The sequence below is a fragment of the Zootermopsis nevadensis genome, unplaced genomic scaffold (assembly GCF_977971745.1).
Source record: "Zootermopsis nevadensis isolate Lab colony 2312 unplaced genomic scaffold, Znev_1.0 Znev_ptg000004l, whole genome shotgun sequence".
Taxonomy (NCBI): Eukaryota; Metazoa; Arthropoda; class Insecta; order Blattodea; family Termopsidae; genus Zootermopsis; species Zootermopsis nevadensis.
The window spans coordinates 6,037,964-6,053,531 of NW_028259136.1; the positions used below are offsets into that span (position 1 = coordinate 6,037,964).

A 15,568-nucleotide genomic window follows, 5' to 3' on the forward strand; every position below is an offset into this window, starting at 1 on the left:
ATGAAACTTCATTCCTTTCTATTATGAACAGGTAAACAGATGAGATCAAGAAAGTTTTTAGGATTTGAGGTTTCCAAGATGGTGAAGAGGTATCTTAAAAACTTACGCACGCACGCATTCCTTGACTCCCTTATCCTAGCCACATTCCCATTAAACAAAATTATTCACACCCTTAGCTTTAAAGAAAGCTAAATATAACCTGCTGTCCTCCAAGCAATAATGAAAGTGCAGAGAAATGCAAAAATCATTAATGAATATCCGTATTATAAACGCTACTACCTGCTACATTTGCCTGATTGTTCCCAAAAATACTATTGAGACAGTTGCACTTATGCCAATAATTAGTCACCATACCATGTCTCCCAAAAAAATTTAATGCTGATATCAACTTCTAGCCAATAAAAAAACATGCCAACTTTGCTAATGTGCTTACTTTTCCTTCGGCATCTTCGTTTATTCGATAATGGTAGACGCGACCTTCGTAACGTAGGGAAATGCTGCGCTGACCGGGGCTGCTCTCCGACTCTCGCACCAGAAAGCTGCCGTTGATGCCAGAGCTGAGTAAGTATTCGGCAGCATTGCGAGAGATAGGGCCATGGTACCAAGAGTGCTTCTCTAAAGAGTTAACCGGAGTCACATAGTTGGATGGGACCCAGCCCACTTGGCCTGAAGCAGAATGTGCTTCACACCACTCGCCACTCTTGTTGTAACTCAGGATGCGCACCTGCTCTCCTGCAAATATAACAAACATACAAAATATTAAACCTACCTTAAATAAACTTACTTTCTTACACACAGGGAGGCACATAAGTCTCTATTTAATACTTAAAACACTGATAGCACTGCCCGTAAAATCGATTTCTTCCATTCCCTTTCATGTCTCTTCTTTATCGCCACAGCAATGGTTTCAGGATTTGAACTGGTGGTACACAAGACCAGTACATTTGAGTTACCATGACATATTACTACAGTAACATACATAACAAAGCAGCAACTGTATGGAGTAATGTCTGTTCAGTTTCAGAGAATTATATTTCCTAAACTTGCCGTTGGCCAATCAAAATTATTCCACAGGCATGAGCTTGCTAACTTTTACATCAGTTCTGCAGAACTGATGTAAAAGTTGTTTAAACACGCACTGAATACTGACATCCATATTATATCAATATATCCAATCTTGGTACTGATTTTGATGTGCAGAGAGAAAACCAGTCAACATTTTGGTTTGTAAAATCCATTATGATAACAGCGAAAGGTAATTTGTGACGCTGCTGGCAAACTTTGAGTTCCGTTACTATTGCATTTCATTACAAAACAATGAACAAACAACAAATATAAGGACTCAATAAGTAGAGGAGATGTTGCACACTGTAAGACATCTACTGTTAAGTAACTACCAACATGTAACATATGGACATGAAACTATGCATAAAAATGTGTATGTTAATGGAATTGAAGCAGAACTCAAAACCCTACTATTATTTCCAGCATACCACATTCTGCCTGAAACAATAAGTTGTTTACTGTTATGCTATCTCCGGAACGTACGCACCAATTGTACGCAGTCGATGAGTAACAACACTAGTATAAGAACTGCAACACAGAAACAGTGCCATCAGGTGCAGTGCGTATTTTGGCACAAGGCAATTTCACGATGTTAATATCAACACAGTACTAAAGTTTTAAAACAGCCCATCTTACATTAATTACTCAAACTCTACTCTTTCTGTACGCGTCTCTGGATATTTTATGCGGTCCTTTCATTGATCTACACCTCATAATGTTCCTTTATGCTTCCATCACCTCTTCTTTTCTGGCTTCTTCCAAGTCTGTGGTAATAAGATGTCCATATACACATTCATGTTAACTGTGTGAATATGTTCTGTATTTCTTACATTTTAATTCATACATTTGTATATTTCTAGTATTTATATTGTGTCTCACTGGCTGTGGGCTGGATGATGGGATTCAATACCTGGCAGAAACAATGAACTGTTTCCATCATAATGACTCCAAAGCCCATCCACATCCTATTCAGTAGGTCCTGAAGATCTTCCCAATGGGGGTCAAGCGAGTGCATGGAGCTAATAATTTTCACACAGTGCCAAACTATGAGTGCGTGGAACCTTACTTCCACACCCCACTTCTGCCTTAACAGCACTGGGCTGATGCACACGGACATATTTTTACGTTTCAGAGCTCCAGTCATAAGAATATTATTTGAGGGTTAGGAGGGTGGGGAAGGGACAGATGACTGGCTGCATGCACACAAGAACCATTTAGCTCTCGTACAGCACAATTTATCTGGACAGCTGGTCATTACAACACCCTTAAAGTTGCATAATCAGTATTTCCCTGTTCTGAAGAGTTCATCCAGAACTGTCGTGTGGAAAGCCAAACAACTTTCTTATCCTCTGACGAACGCACCTTTCTTGAGGCTGAGCTGATTCTCACCGCCAGCCTGGAAATCATACAGTGCCACAAACAGCTGGGGATCGTCCTCTTCCTGTGCCAGCAGGTTCTCCTTCGAGGTCCATCGGTTAGCTGTGTCCAAAGGCAGAGGGGTCCCTGGCGCCGTTGTGCCAGAACCAGAGCCCCCTGTACCAGACTGGCTGCCAGATCCCAGGGTGGCACCCCCTTGCACCACGCCACCCCCACCCCCCTGAAGACTCCCTGGGGGATCGCTGTCGGGCAGGTCCGGGATGTGCGGCAAAGGGCGGCTCTGCAACAGTGCCTCTGCGGGGCGACAGAAAATACTGGGCTTAAGCAACAATTTAGCAAAAACATTTGCTGTGCATCTTTGTGAAAGCTTCCATTACAGGCACATGGTCGTGTTTCCTTGTACACCACTTCTCTTTTTTATTAATACTTGTTCAAGTAACTGGTGAGCTTGTTTTTTGTAGCAAAAATCTCTTCCTCAGAAATAGTGACTAAGCAGTTCATTAAAAATATCGGTGTTTCAAATTTAAAAATTGAATCATGATGTGATAAGACAGAATAGTGTTTTATTTCAAGAACGTATTACTGAAACTAATTGCCAGGCTGACTTTGCATTTGCTACGATGATGTGAATGAAGAGAAGGCAACGATCACCTTCAGACAGCGTAAGGAAAACTGACATAGCAGCTTAAACTCTTTATTACATTCTGATTACGAAACGACAGTGTTGCAACTACAAAGATATTACATCGTCATAAGATATGGGACATGATCACGAATGGTTAAAAAGGTAAGGTTTTGGATGGGGCTATTACATCCGACACTGTACGTCGTGCTAGGATAGCCGTCAAAGTGGCCAGATTCAAACCGTGACCTTCGGAACCAAAGTTATAGACTGGTTCGTCTCTCTCGAGGATGTAGCAATTCAACATAAAGCACGGAATGAAAAAAAAAACCCGATGGCAGTGAAGGGAAGGGTAAGACCCCTTCTAGACGACGGTCCACTACCCTCCACCACAGCGGTTGGCGCGGCGCGCAAAGCATTGATCCACGGGGAAATGCAATAGGCGCTCCGCCCTCGTGCCAGCGTTGTCAATTCGACACGCGTATGTCAGAGATCCCTTCTTAACAACGTTGGACGAGAACCAAACAGATACGCCATCTTTTAACCATTCACAGAATTCACAGAGATCAACTTGAAGCGATTTCTCACACAAATGGAAAAGAAACAGCTTACAAAAAGCCATAGGGCTCGGCGGCTGAGCACAGAACTAAAAATTCAAAGTAACAGTCTCCTTCCTGTATGAATTTGCGCCATTCTCCTTTTCATCCTCAAATTCTTACTATCCACCGTCTTTCTCGTAAATCAAATGGAGTGTGCCGGTAACAACTGAAACCAAGCGAAATTGGCGATTACACGCGAGAGATCACGAATCAGCCATTTAAGAACGTGCAATGGTTTCGAAATTTAACTGAAACTGGTCATTATTCTTGTCTTTCGGAGCAGCTCCTCCCTGTTGCAGTGGACAAAACGCCACATTGACGCAAGAAATCGTGAATTTTCATCTCTACGTGTTCCATGCAAAACACAAATACAGCCGAACTAATTAATAATTATGGGCTGAACCTTCTTCAACTTGCACGTGACATCATAAATGGGGAGATAATATTAATGTAGATATGTCTGGGTGTTGACTGCATTCGACTACAGATTACAATCTTCTGGGATGATGCGACGTTCAAAATGAGACGTCGGGGTTTCAGAAAAGCTTACTTCCTTCATCATCGCCCTGACGATAGGGACAATAACCACCTCTAACACGCCGGTAAATCTCTAGCACACTTAACGTCACAACATCCACAAGACATTAATCTTCATTTCACACTCGCCACCATGAAAAACTTAAATCTAACCTGGATTCAACTGGCTCAATAATGGGTAAAGGGTTTTTGGATTGCACAAAAGACGGAGGACTTCTCGACCAGCTGACTGAGTAACAACTTCTCAAGAAAGAGATGCCTACATCTGCTATACGAATCTCATTAGAGCTGGTGTAATTTCCTCCATCTGCCCCTTTGTTCCCTGTTTGATCCAAATACTCAGCTCAAACAGTTCGTCCTCAAACACTCATAATAACTCCCGTCGTAACCTCTCTTCGTTCGACGTAGCTTCACAACCACATAAAACAGGCCGGATGTACTCAATTGAATAATAAACTTTCCACGTGCATCATCTGTATTAACCGTGATGGACAAACTCCAGACTGAAAGAAGGCGCGCACAGAACACATATCTGTTATAGTTTCCTTTAAATCTGCGGGTAATAAATTTTCTCTCAACGAACTAAAACACGTAATTTGACGAATTAACCGACTGTGCAACCAATGGTGAAAAGATGCAGAAGACACCGTTGAACAATTTCAAAACAAGCAGAGTGCGTTCACTGACAAAGTTAAACGCAAATGTCACTTACAGGTTCCCGGTTGGAACTGCACGACTCGCCCGCCGAGCGCAACAAGGTTTTCCCCAACACGAGTCGCGTAACGCTCCATAAAAATAAACGGCCTTTTCACGACAATTCCTGCCGGGAGCCGAGAAGTGACAGTCGCGTTTAACTTTATCAGGGAACGCCCTGTATCTGGCATTAACAAACCAACCCCCCGACCTATCGAACGGTTTCAAGAGAAAAGGGGAGGACTACGGTAAATAGGAAAGTAAGTGATTTGACGGACGAGAACTCAGCTAAATCGAAGTCATTAACTTATGTAACAAAGTTTAAAGTTTACAGTATGAAAATAACCCCATTATCTATATATATATATATATATATATACTTTCCTGTCCGTGTGGGCTTGTATCATTTCAGTGGAAAATACTGCCCCTATCTACAGGGTGATCATCTTGACGACGGAGGCAGTAAGCTCCTTTGAAACGTCGGTCAATATCTATCAGACTACACGGCGTTGTATCCTAGATGGCAGTGATATTCATGGGACAACTTTAACGCAAAATACCGCGTTCTCTTCATCGGCGTTCTAGCTTCCGGTCGCCCATTCTCATCTTACCTGACTTCCTTAAAGTGTTGCCGTAACGCCAGCGACGTTTCTGCTGGTGTTGCTGAGATTTCTTCTTCCGGATGCGTAAGCCAGCGCACATGCTCTCCAACTGGGTCAACATGTCTGTCAATCACTCATCACACGACACAGTTCTTTAAACTTCCAAGCCAGAGGACGAGAAACGGATCACTTCCTTCGACGTCACTTCACAGTTCAGAGTGAACTGATTCCCGGACATGAACTTCACAGTCAGATTTTTAAATATTTACCGATAATCAATCACTGATCTAAAAATTCACCAAACATGAACAACGAGTCAGAACTGTGTTAATGGATGTCCTGTGGAGAAAAATCAGCTTCAACTGCAGTTAACAGGCCTAATGTGTCATTCTACGGCTTTACCGTCCATATTTCTGACCTATACCGGGCGAACGTTTGCAACAGTTAAAAAAAGAGTACGCTGTATGACATTTTTCATGATCGAAGCATTACATACAGTAATCGGGGCGAATGTTTGTGTTCGACGTCAGTTAGACGTCGCTGTTATTAGTTCGTACGTCGGTAATGCCTTTGAACAAAACTTCGTAAGTGTCTGTTTTACTTCTACCCGGAAAATAGGGACGTAGGTGAAATGTACAGTTTAATCCAAGCTAATTTATATTTCAAGTGGAATTCGACAAAGCAGCGACGACCATGGCTGCTTGCTTAAACTCTTGCTGGTGTGACCAAACGAATTTAGGTCTCCCTCAGGAAGAACAAAATCATTTTAGACCAAATTCAGAGGTGTAAGTGCCCTCTTAAGAAGTCAGGACGAATGGACTTGTTAGAAGACTTTTCCATGCTTTTAAATGGATTTTCGTCACTACTGTCAAATCGCGGAGGACTAATTTCGATTCCGGATGGATAACAAAGATTGCATGACAAATTATTCCGTGTAAACACAAAAATATATAAAATTCTACTGCACAATTTCAAGCCCTTACATTCGTTTTTAAAACTGCGTCTTATACAATGGCGCTGCCAGACTGTCACAAGCCAAGGTCAGAGGCAAGAATAATTTCAGCTTGAATTTATAATTGCGGTTGTTACTAAAATGGCACGTGCAACGCTCTAATCACATAATAACGAAGCCGATTGTACCATCTGAAAGACAGGTTTGTCCAAAAATGTGCTGATCATTTTTGTGGAGTTCGTAAACAAGCGTTATATAAGACAAAGTCTTGTCACAAAACATGACTTGTTTACGTGTTGCATAAAACATTCTACAAAATTATCATCTCGGTACTGAAGCACGGCTCAGAAATAAGGGCATTAACTCATGCAAAATTTAAACTGAAAACCGCAGAAATGCCCTTTTTACGTTCAGTATCTGGAAAAGCAGATACAAAGAAAGAATAAACCATTTTCATTCTAAAATAAAAATTAGAATATTACAAATAAACGTCGAATGACAACCAGAAAAATATGTTACTCTACAAACCTGATGGATGTTTTAGCGTGTATTTGTTTATGGTGTATTTAACGACGCTGTCAGACAACAGAACGTCGTATTATAGGGTGATTAATAAATAACCAACTGGAAAGGATATAGAACAAAACGGTCGTGGATTATTTAAAAGTACTAATCCGAAATTTGATAGAGGGACTGATAAAACCACTATAACACGGGATAGCCGGTCTCTGTGTCGAGATTTAAACCCCGGACCTTAATAATACAAAGGAGTGCATCGTCACGACGTTCGGAGGAAAGAGAAATGTGGGGTGACCTAGAATGAGATAGCGGGTGGATGCAACGGGTCTCAAGACTAAATTCATGAAGCAGAAGAAGAATATGCCAGGTTTAGACGGGTCCAGCATGCACCGGAAGCGAGAAAAACATCGAGTCTCGAAATAAATGCAAAGTTCCATTTCCCTGCGTTCAGTAATTAGTTGAACTCATTACCCAGTTATTACAGAGTCACTGTCTGAGTGCAAGGAGATGTGAAAATTCACGTAGTCCCTGTAATTAACGAGAGATCATCAACTATTTATTAGCCCGTCTTACACAAATCCCGAGTTGCGTATGAGGTTGAATGAATACTGGCTACCCTTAATGAATTTTGTTCCGCCATAATACGAAATTAACGATCATAAATCTCGCCATGTCCAGCCCTGGAGCAAGATTTTTTTTTTTTTTTTGGGGGGGGGGTAAGAAATTTTCTCCGTTCTTCCGGGAAATCAGTCGTAACAGCAGACGTGATATTTTTCTTCAGTCACAACACGTGCAGTGGACATATAGGGGTGATGAAGGATCAATCAGTTGACCGTATTGAAAGCAAATGGTGATCTATAAGTCACACAACCCAATTTTAAAGAAGAGACGCCGGCCCCCAAGTCCACACCTTAGGACCTGCTCAAACTTTAAACGAATGTAACGGTAACAATTTTAACCATTACCACATCCATCGGGAATCAAGTCTCGTCTGTGAAATGAACGATGCCCAGAACGGCTAACCTAACCTTGAACTTTCAAAACCACATCAAAGTGATTTCCTTGTGTATATTAGAAACAATGTAGTTCAATTATCACAGACAAGTGCAAAGGTCCGCTGAAATTCCATGGGGGGAATGATTACCTTTGTATATTCATCCGTTATCTCTGTCTTCCTTTCATTCGACAGTTCATACCATTATCTTCCGCAGAGGCGTTCCGAAAGTTGACTAATAGTTGCAGCACTTGCGAAATAGAATATTCTACCACCTGAGAATGTGATCAATCATAACACACAGTGAATCATAAACTGCGTCCCATTACATGCACTAATAACGATCGAGAATAAACTTTTCATATATCTCTTATCAACCCGACATGTTTCGACCAGTCTTCAGTCATCTTCATAGATTTTTTTTACTGGACATAGGAATTTTTTAACACTTATTTATAACGTAAACTCGTGTTCAATAAAAATCCTGACGATGACCTAATTGGTTGAAACATGTTCGGTTTGTTACGCAATAACTGGTAAAATGTATTTTGGTGGCGTATACGTTTTCTCTTTTGTGAGAGAGACCTTCAGTCCGCACACGACGTGCTTTAGTACACTTCTGTGTAATAATGTGAGACGTCAGGTGTTCGTCAACAAACACGATTTTCGCCTGCGGAAATGGCATCCTCAAACCAGGGCCGTCCACACACAATACGTGCAAGAGACATACAATTCAAACAAGTTGCAACCCGTGTGAAGCCATGCGCAATAATAATAATAATACTACACTCCTGTTTCGGATTTTTTGGGGGGCAAATTTCAAGCCAATTATTAACTACGTTTCTACAGCGTTGCGTATTTATCTGATCACTTACAATGCCAGGTCTGAAGCACCGTAGTTCCCCTGCATTGTCTCTGTCAGTGCATTGTCTAACCAGCCTTATACAAAAAAACAATTCGCAGGTGATCCTAACGGTGCAATGTTAACAACGTTTCACATTTACAACTCCAAACAAAAAAAATCTGACTCAAGTAGGATTCGACACGAAGACCATCTACGCACGAGCCCAAGACAACCTGGTGGTTAAACTACGTATCACTGCCTAATTATAACATTCACACCCAATTTCATAAGTTCTGTGGCTTGCTTGTAGTGAAGATAAAACATCACAAAGTTACTTTCTCGATCTGACTACGTACAACGTATTAGTTAGTTAATGGAAATCGTACATGATTTCCCTGCTTCTGAGTTAGCAGTTTCCATAAGTACAGTGGCTTTCTTTAAAACTACTACGCAAATTTCACTGGTTCACTGCATAAATTTCAATTTCTGGAGCTTTGAAACACGAAACAGTGCCTCAAATAAAAACCCTTCAATGTTCAAAGCCACATAAAACAATTACCTTTGACCAGCAAATGCTCGACAGCTTGATGAAACATCAAGTTATTACGTTATGAAAGGAAACTAGTTTTACATACACTCTGGCAGGCGAATATTACAACCGATGTTACAGTAATTTCCGTTATTGTTTAAATGCCACCAAAAAAAAAAACACTGTGAACAACACGACACGTAAATGTTGCATATCACCTTGTAACAAACCACTATTCAAAGAAACACAGATGTAAATTCCATCCAAAGACGAAACATTTCTCTCTTGATAGAACTAAGTACGCCCTCTTCGGCCAGACTTCTGCCGTTGACTCAATTGCGAGAGAAAGTCCCAACACAAGGCAAGGACGACTGTAAAGGCACCATATCGCTGTCGGACGGATGCAGTCGACGGGAGTAAAGTGTACGTTTCGCCTACGTCACAAGCAAAAAAAACAACCCATATACTATGCAAACCAAAGACATCACCTACAAAGGAACTGAGGCAGAGCGCTACAAAATGCTTCCGCTGGGAAATGTTTTTTAATGGACCTTATTTCTACTCCTCCCACTCCTTGCCGTTTACGTCTAACGGGCGTCGAACTCAAAGATTCGCCCCGATTACTCTACTTCGCGTATGATTTGGGAGCGTCACAGCTGTACCTGATCACACTTCTTTATCAAGCTCATGCAATCTGCCTGAGATAAAAAGTCGGGACTGACACCAACGAACACAGGCAAATTTTCTGACTACGTCAGTCTCGTATTCTATAAGAACGAGGTCTTGAGTTATATTTGTCACAGACTACTGTCATTCAAAAAAAAAAAAGGTACGTACTAACGAAGTACCATCTTCGGCTTTCGGGGAAAACCCCAAGTTTCACAGCGTTTCGGCAATCACTACGGTTGCCATCGTCAAAATGAACGTCTGTAGCCATAGGCAGTGTGGAAATCAAGAAGACGTCTTATGTCAAACATCTTGGCAGAATATTTTGAAAATAATAAACACTATTTCACGTTAAAATGTGAACGTGCCTTTATGTAATTACCGTTTTTCATGAATGGCAAACGAGAGAGGTAAGAACGTGCTGAAATATGGATAGAGGATAACTGGAATCACAAAGAGCAAGCATATTACTGGAATAAACTTCAAATTCCAGGAATAACTTCACACAACGCATATACCACGCCCAGTCTACCTATGCCAGGGGATGGAGGCCATTAGCATTAAGGGGAAGTGGAAACCAGGCTCAGTTCCGTGCTGTATGTACAGTACCAAAACAGGACTCGTCATTTGTGCCTTGAAAGCTACAACAAAACGTATAGATGTACTAACATTATCGACTATAAGCTGTTGGAAATTAGCCACGGTGGTCTAGCGGTTAGAACGCTGGGGTCTCGGGTTAGATTCCCGGCGGTGCCCGAATTTATAACTTGTGTTGGGCAAGGCCGTGGTCTAGGCAACACGGAGTTTTCCTCCGTGACATCCCAACAATTACTCCATTCACACACAGAAGAAGGCAATGGCAAACCACTTCTGGATCATCTGCCAAGAACGTATATGAACAGGTCCCAGTCCGAGAAAAGGATGGAAGGATCCTGTTCATATGGACCTGTCGTCAGACAGAACACGAAATAATAATAAGATGAGGTGGTCTAGCGGTTAGAACGCTGGCCTTGTAATCCTGGGGTCTCGGGTTCGATTCCCGGAGGCGCCCGAATTTATAACTTGTGTTGGGCAAGGCCGTGGTCTAGGCAACACGGAGTTTTCCTCCGTGGCATCCCAACAATTACTCCATTCACACACAGAAGAAGGCAATGGCAAACCACTTCTGGATCATCTGCCAAGAACGTATATGAACAGGTCCCAGTCCGAGAAAAGGATGGAAGGATCCTGTTCATATGGACATGTCGTCAGACAGAACACTAAATAAAATAATAAGCTGTTGGAACGAAATTTAAACAGTAATAGCCTGGACTGTACGCACCCTACCCTCTGAAAACTTGAATGCGGGCTACTGTCGAGAGGGGCAGAGGTCGTCGTATGCATTCGTTTAAGTCTTTCATCTCTAAGGAGACGACAGCCGAAATTACAATATATTAATTTCATAACATAAAATTCTCCTGTCTCCCCAAGGGGGATGCCAGGATGCCATAAATGCTAAATACAATACATTAAACTATCTAATCTACTGCTGTTTCACCGATCTGTATTCACGTGCTACAGCGATCTCCTTATTTGTCAATTCACAAAAACGCATCACTAAGATAGGCCACAGCTGCACATAACAAAAAAGATTAATATCACATCCTTTCCCTTACAGAACCGAATTTAATTAAAATTTGAGTAACGAAGTCTCTTTTGTCAGTTAAGCGGTGTAAGTACCCAGTTACTATTTCCACTTTTATTATTAATATTACCAAAGATATACTGTTCATTCAAAACGCATTTGACCTTAAGAGATACATTACTTTAATAGAAATATACTATTCTTTGTCCACAAAACGAACTCTTAAAACACAGAACGTTCAAGTAACTCACACTACGTACTAGACTACTGGACTTGATCTGCTGAGATAAATGTTTTCAGCAAGGCGTGGCCATAACTTCCACCGCGACAGTTACGAGCCGCTCGTAACGCTCGCTCACGTGCCAAGTAGTTTCATCATATCTATAAAAAAACCCAACTTTCCTGAAAAAGTATGATTTGAGTAAGAAATAAGCAAAACATTTCGATGCATTTATTTAAATAAAAAATGGGTAAAGACGATACTCTAGTCCAGTGGTATTCAACCTGGGGTACGCGAGGACATCTTATTGGGTACGTGAAATTTAAAATAATAATATTATTTTATGATAAACACTGAATAATCAGTAATGTAATTTATTTAATTTATTTTAGATGTAGATTATATACTATTCATACATATATTTATTCTTCAAGTCTATACACAAACTATATTAATATTGATGTTAAAAATTAAAATTGATATAAATATTTCGCGCTATTCATCGTTTCCTCGATGTTACAATTTGCGCTATATATTACAACATGTTTCGATGTCTCAGCATCATCATCAGGTTTTATTTTTAAACCACACTACAACTACACCCACAACTACAACCTACAATCTACAAATACTGAAAAGCGTGCATTAAAAAAAATATTGAATAGTTTTAAAAATAAAACCTGATGATGATGCTGAGACATCGAAACATGTATTAATATATAGCGCAAATTGTAACATCGAGGAAACGATGAATAGCGCGAAATATTTATATCAATTTTAATTTTTAACATCAATATTAATATAGTTTGTGTATAGACTTGAAGAATAAATATACGAGGGTCGCTCATTAAGTAATGCCCCACATTTTTTTTCTCAGCCAATAATGAAGATAGAAAAGTGTACTTTTACATGCTTGAGATTTGATGTTTCCCGCGTTCGTGTACGGAGTTTCAAATGATTCCAACCGATAGCGGAGCTGTAGTGAACTGTTAAAATGGCGTCTGTGAACGACTCTCGTTACAAGCAACGAGCTGTAATTGAATTCCTTGTTGCTGAAAAAGAAACGGTGGTGAACATTCATAAACGTTTGTGTGCTGTGTATGGAAGCTGTGCAGTCGATAGGAGCACCGTTGGTCGCTGGGCTAAGAGAGTTAAAGCTTCAGGAAGTGAAGAAACCGAGCTCCGTGATCTGCCGCGCTCTGGGCGTCCTGCCACAGCCACCACTCCAGACATGTTGAACCGCGCGGATGCCATTATTCGTGAGGATCGGCGCATCACAACTCGACAATTGGCCCAACAGCTTTCAGTCAGCAATGGAAGTGTGATTGCAATTATCCAGGCTCTCGCATATTCGAAGGTGTGCGCAAGATGGGTTCCACGAAGTCTCACAGCAGACCACAGGATTCAAAGGAAAACGATTTCTTCTGAATTGTTGGAGCGTTTTGATGCTGAGGGAGAGGTCTTTCTGTCCCGGATCATTACAGGTGACGAAACCTGGATACACCACTTTGAGCCAGAGACAAAAAGGCAGTCAATGGAGTGGCATCATCCTCAATCACCGAGAAAGAAGAAATTCAAGACAACTCCCTCCGCCGGGAAAGTCATGATGACTGTCTTTTGGGACAGTGATGGGGTCATTCTTGTGGATGTGATGCCAAGAGGTGCGACCATCAATTCAGACGCGTACATCAGGACCCTGAAAACCCTCAAGAAGCGTTTTCGACGAGTTCGGCCTCACAAGCATCCAGCAGAAATTTTGCTCCTGCACGACAATGCACGCCCTCACACAAGTCTGAGAACCCGGGAAGAAATCACCAAATTGGGTTGGACGGTGCTACCCCATCCACCCTACAGTCCAGATCTGGCACCCTCCGACTTCCATCTCTTTGGGCCACTTAAAGATGCTATCCGCGGAACAAGATTTGAAGATGACGAGAGCGTGATTCAAGCAGTGAGGACATGGCTACGTGCACAGGACAAGAGCTGGTACCGGCAAGGCATGCATGCACTTGTTCCACGCTGGCGTAAAACCGTACAAGTTGATGGGGACTATGTGGAAAAATAGTATGTGTAAAGGAAACATTGATTTATATTGTCACTAAATTTGAGCCATCTTGAATAAATATGTTCTGAGGAAAAAAATGTGGGGCATTACTTAATGAGCGACCCTCACATGAATTGAAAACACAAACATGACGCATCTAAACTATAAAATTATATACTATGTATAACTTGAATTATACACCAACAACTTTGGGGGTACAAAGTTGAAGAGAAATTATATCTGGGGGTACGCGAACAAAAAATGTTGAATACCACTGCTCTAGTCATTCATAATTCTCGCTGATGAATTTTTGAAATCAATTTAGTCTTCAGCATCCGGACGATGTCATGACCTATCACCTCAGATTTTCGCACCGCTGTTAAGAGCACATTTCTTTATTTGCGCTAATGATCTACCTGTCGAACCACCACGATAGCTCAGCAATTACCAACACCAAACAGCACACTTACAGCAAATTCACTTCACAGTCTACACAAATACTGTGTTAACAAACTAACTTGGCGATTACTTCTTGAGAATTAATCACAAATCAAAATCGAATGCCCTGAATCTGAAGCATTAATATTACTCCCACCTAAAGAAATATAATGAGCTGTCACCAACGGCAGGACTTGTATTAAGAAGAACGAAAGTGGGATGGCGTCCACTGGCATTGCGTTCGAAAGCAAGTTTTTATGAAAATCACGCTTCTTTTGGGACTGGTCAGTGGATGCCAACGTTTCGGATAAGCTTACTCTCTCCTTCTCAATGCACCATTTATGTTTTAATACACCGTTTTTCAATCTAAAGCTGACTACCGATAATCTGCCATACGTAAACACGATATTCACTCTTACACAAACGCGAGCGGACACTGAGTGAGAAAAGTTGATTCGCTGACGAGGACACGTGACAGCCGATGGGAAGTATCGTCCAAAACTCAGCCGCCATCTTGTGTCGAGCATTTTAGAAGGAACAGATCCGCAGAAGTGAATAGCAAATAACAGACAACCTTCAGGTTTGTCCTCTCGTCTTGCGTGTGCGACACTGGTTTCTAGACGCATGGCCCCCGAACTGCCCCAGCATACTGCCTGAAACCCCTCCAAAAGAAACGACATAAATGCAAACAATAAAGCTTATTCTGGACGCCTCTGAGCCTGCAGCTATTTCTGGGGGGCTACGACTGCAGTCTGTTCTTCTATCTACTGTGTTTCCTGGAATTCTCCCCTTGTCTGACTGAGACGACTTCCGGGCAGACATTACAACCGCGGGCGCTTCTCTGGCAATGCTGACCGCGTCACACACCAACGGTGGTGTTCAATGCCTTGTAAAATTCTCTCAGATAAATCCGAAAACAAACGTAACAAATGATTTATTTAGCCCACACCCCAAAATGTAATGTGTTCACAAATACATTCTTTGATATGCTACGTTGCACTTCTGACAAACGTGTTCATGTATTGATACTGTTACAGACCAATACAGTACACTCTCTCCAACACATTTTTCCACAAGATCAATTTCAAAATCATCCATCTAGATCAAGATCTTCCCAGTGGTCTCTCTCCCCTTCAGCCTTTCCAACAAAACGTAGCAAGCATTTACTTCCGCACTTAATACAGCGTTGTTAAATAACCATACTTTTCACAGCCTGTGCAACCGGTACAAGATATGAATCAAA

At 41.5% G+C, this 15,568-nt stretch overlaps 1 protein-coding gene across 12 annotated transcripts in view; it reads right to left on the reverse strand.

Annotated features, from left to right (window-relative positions):
• Abl (tyrosine-protein kinase Abl) overlaps nucleotides 1-15,568 on the reverse strand; it is a 49,167-nt gene that overhangs the window by 18,686 nt on the left and 14,913 nt on the right. For 7 of the 12 annotated variants that reach the window (XM_022061808.2, XM_087342993.1, XM_022061801.2 and 4 more), the window contains exons 3-4: nucleotides 2,428-2,736; nucleotides 434-732 (exon numbers count right to left, since the gene is read on the reverse strand). In XM_022061808.2, coding sequence (XP_021917500.1) covers nucleotides 434-732; nucleotides 2,428-2,736 — 608 coding nt within the window. Of the gene's footprint in view, nucleotides 1-433; nucleotides 733-2,427; nucleotides 2,737-5,504; nucleotides 5,783-8,110; nucleotides 9,328-9,363; nucleotides 9,768-15,568 lie in introns of those variants that run through there. The other 5 variants (XM_022061812.2, XM_022061810.2, XM_022061811.2 and 2 more) reach the window with 5 other exon arrangements.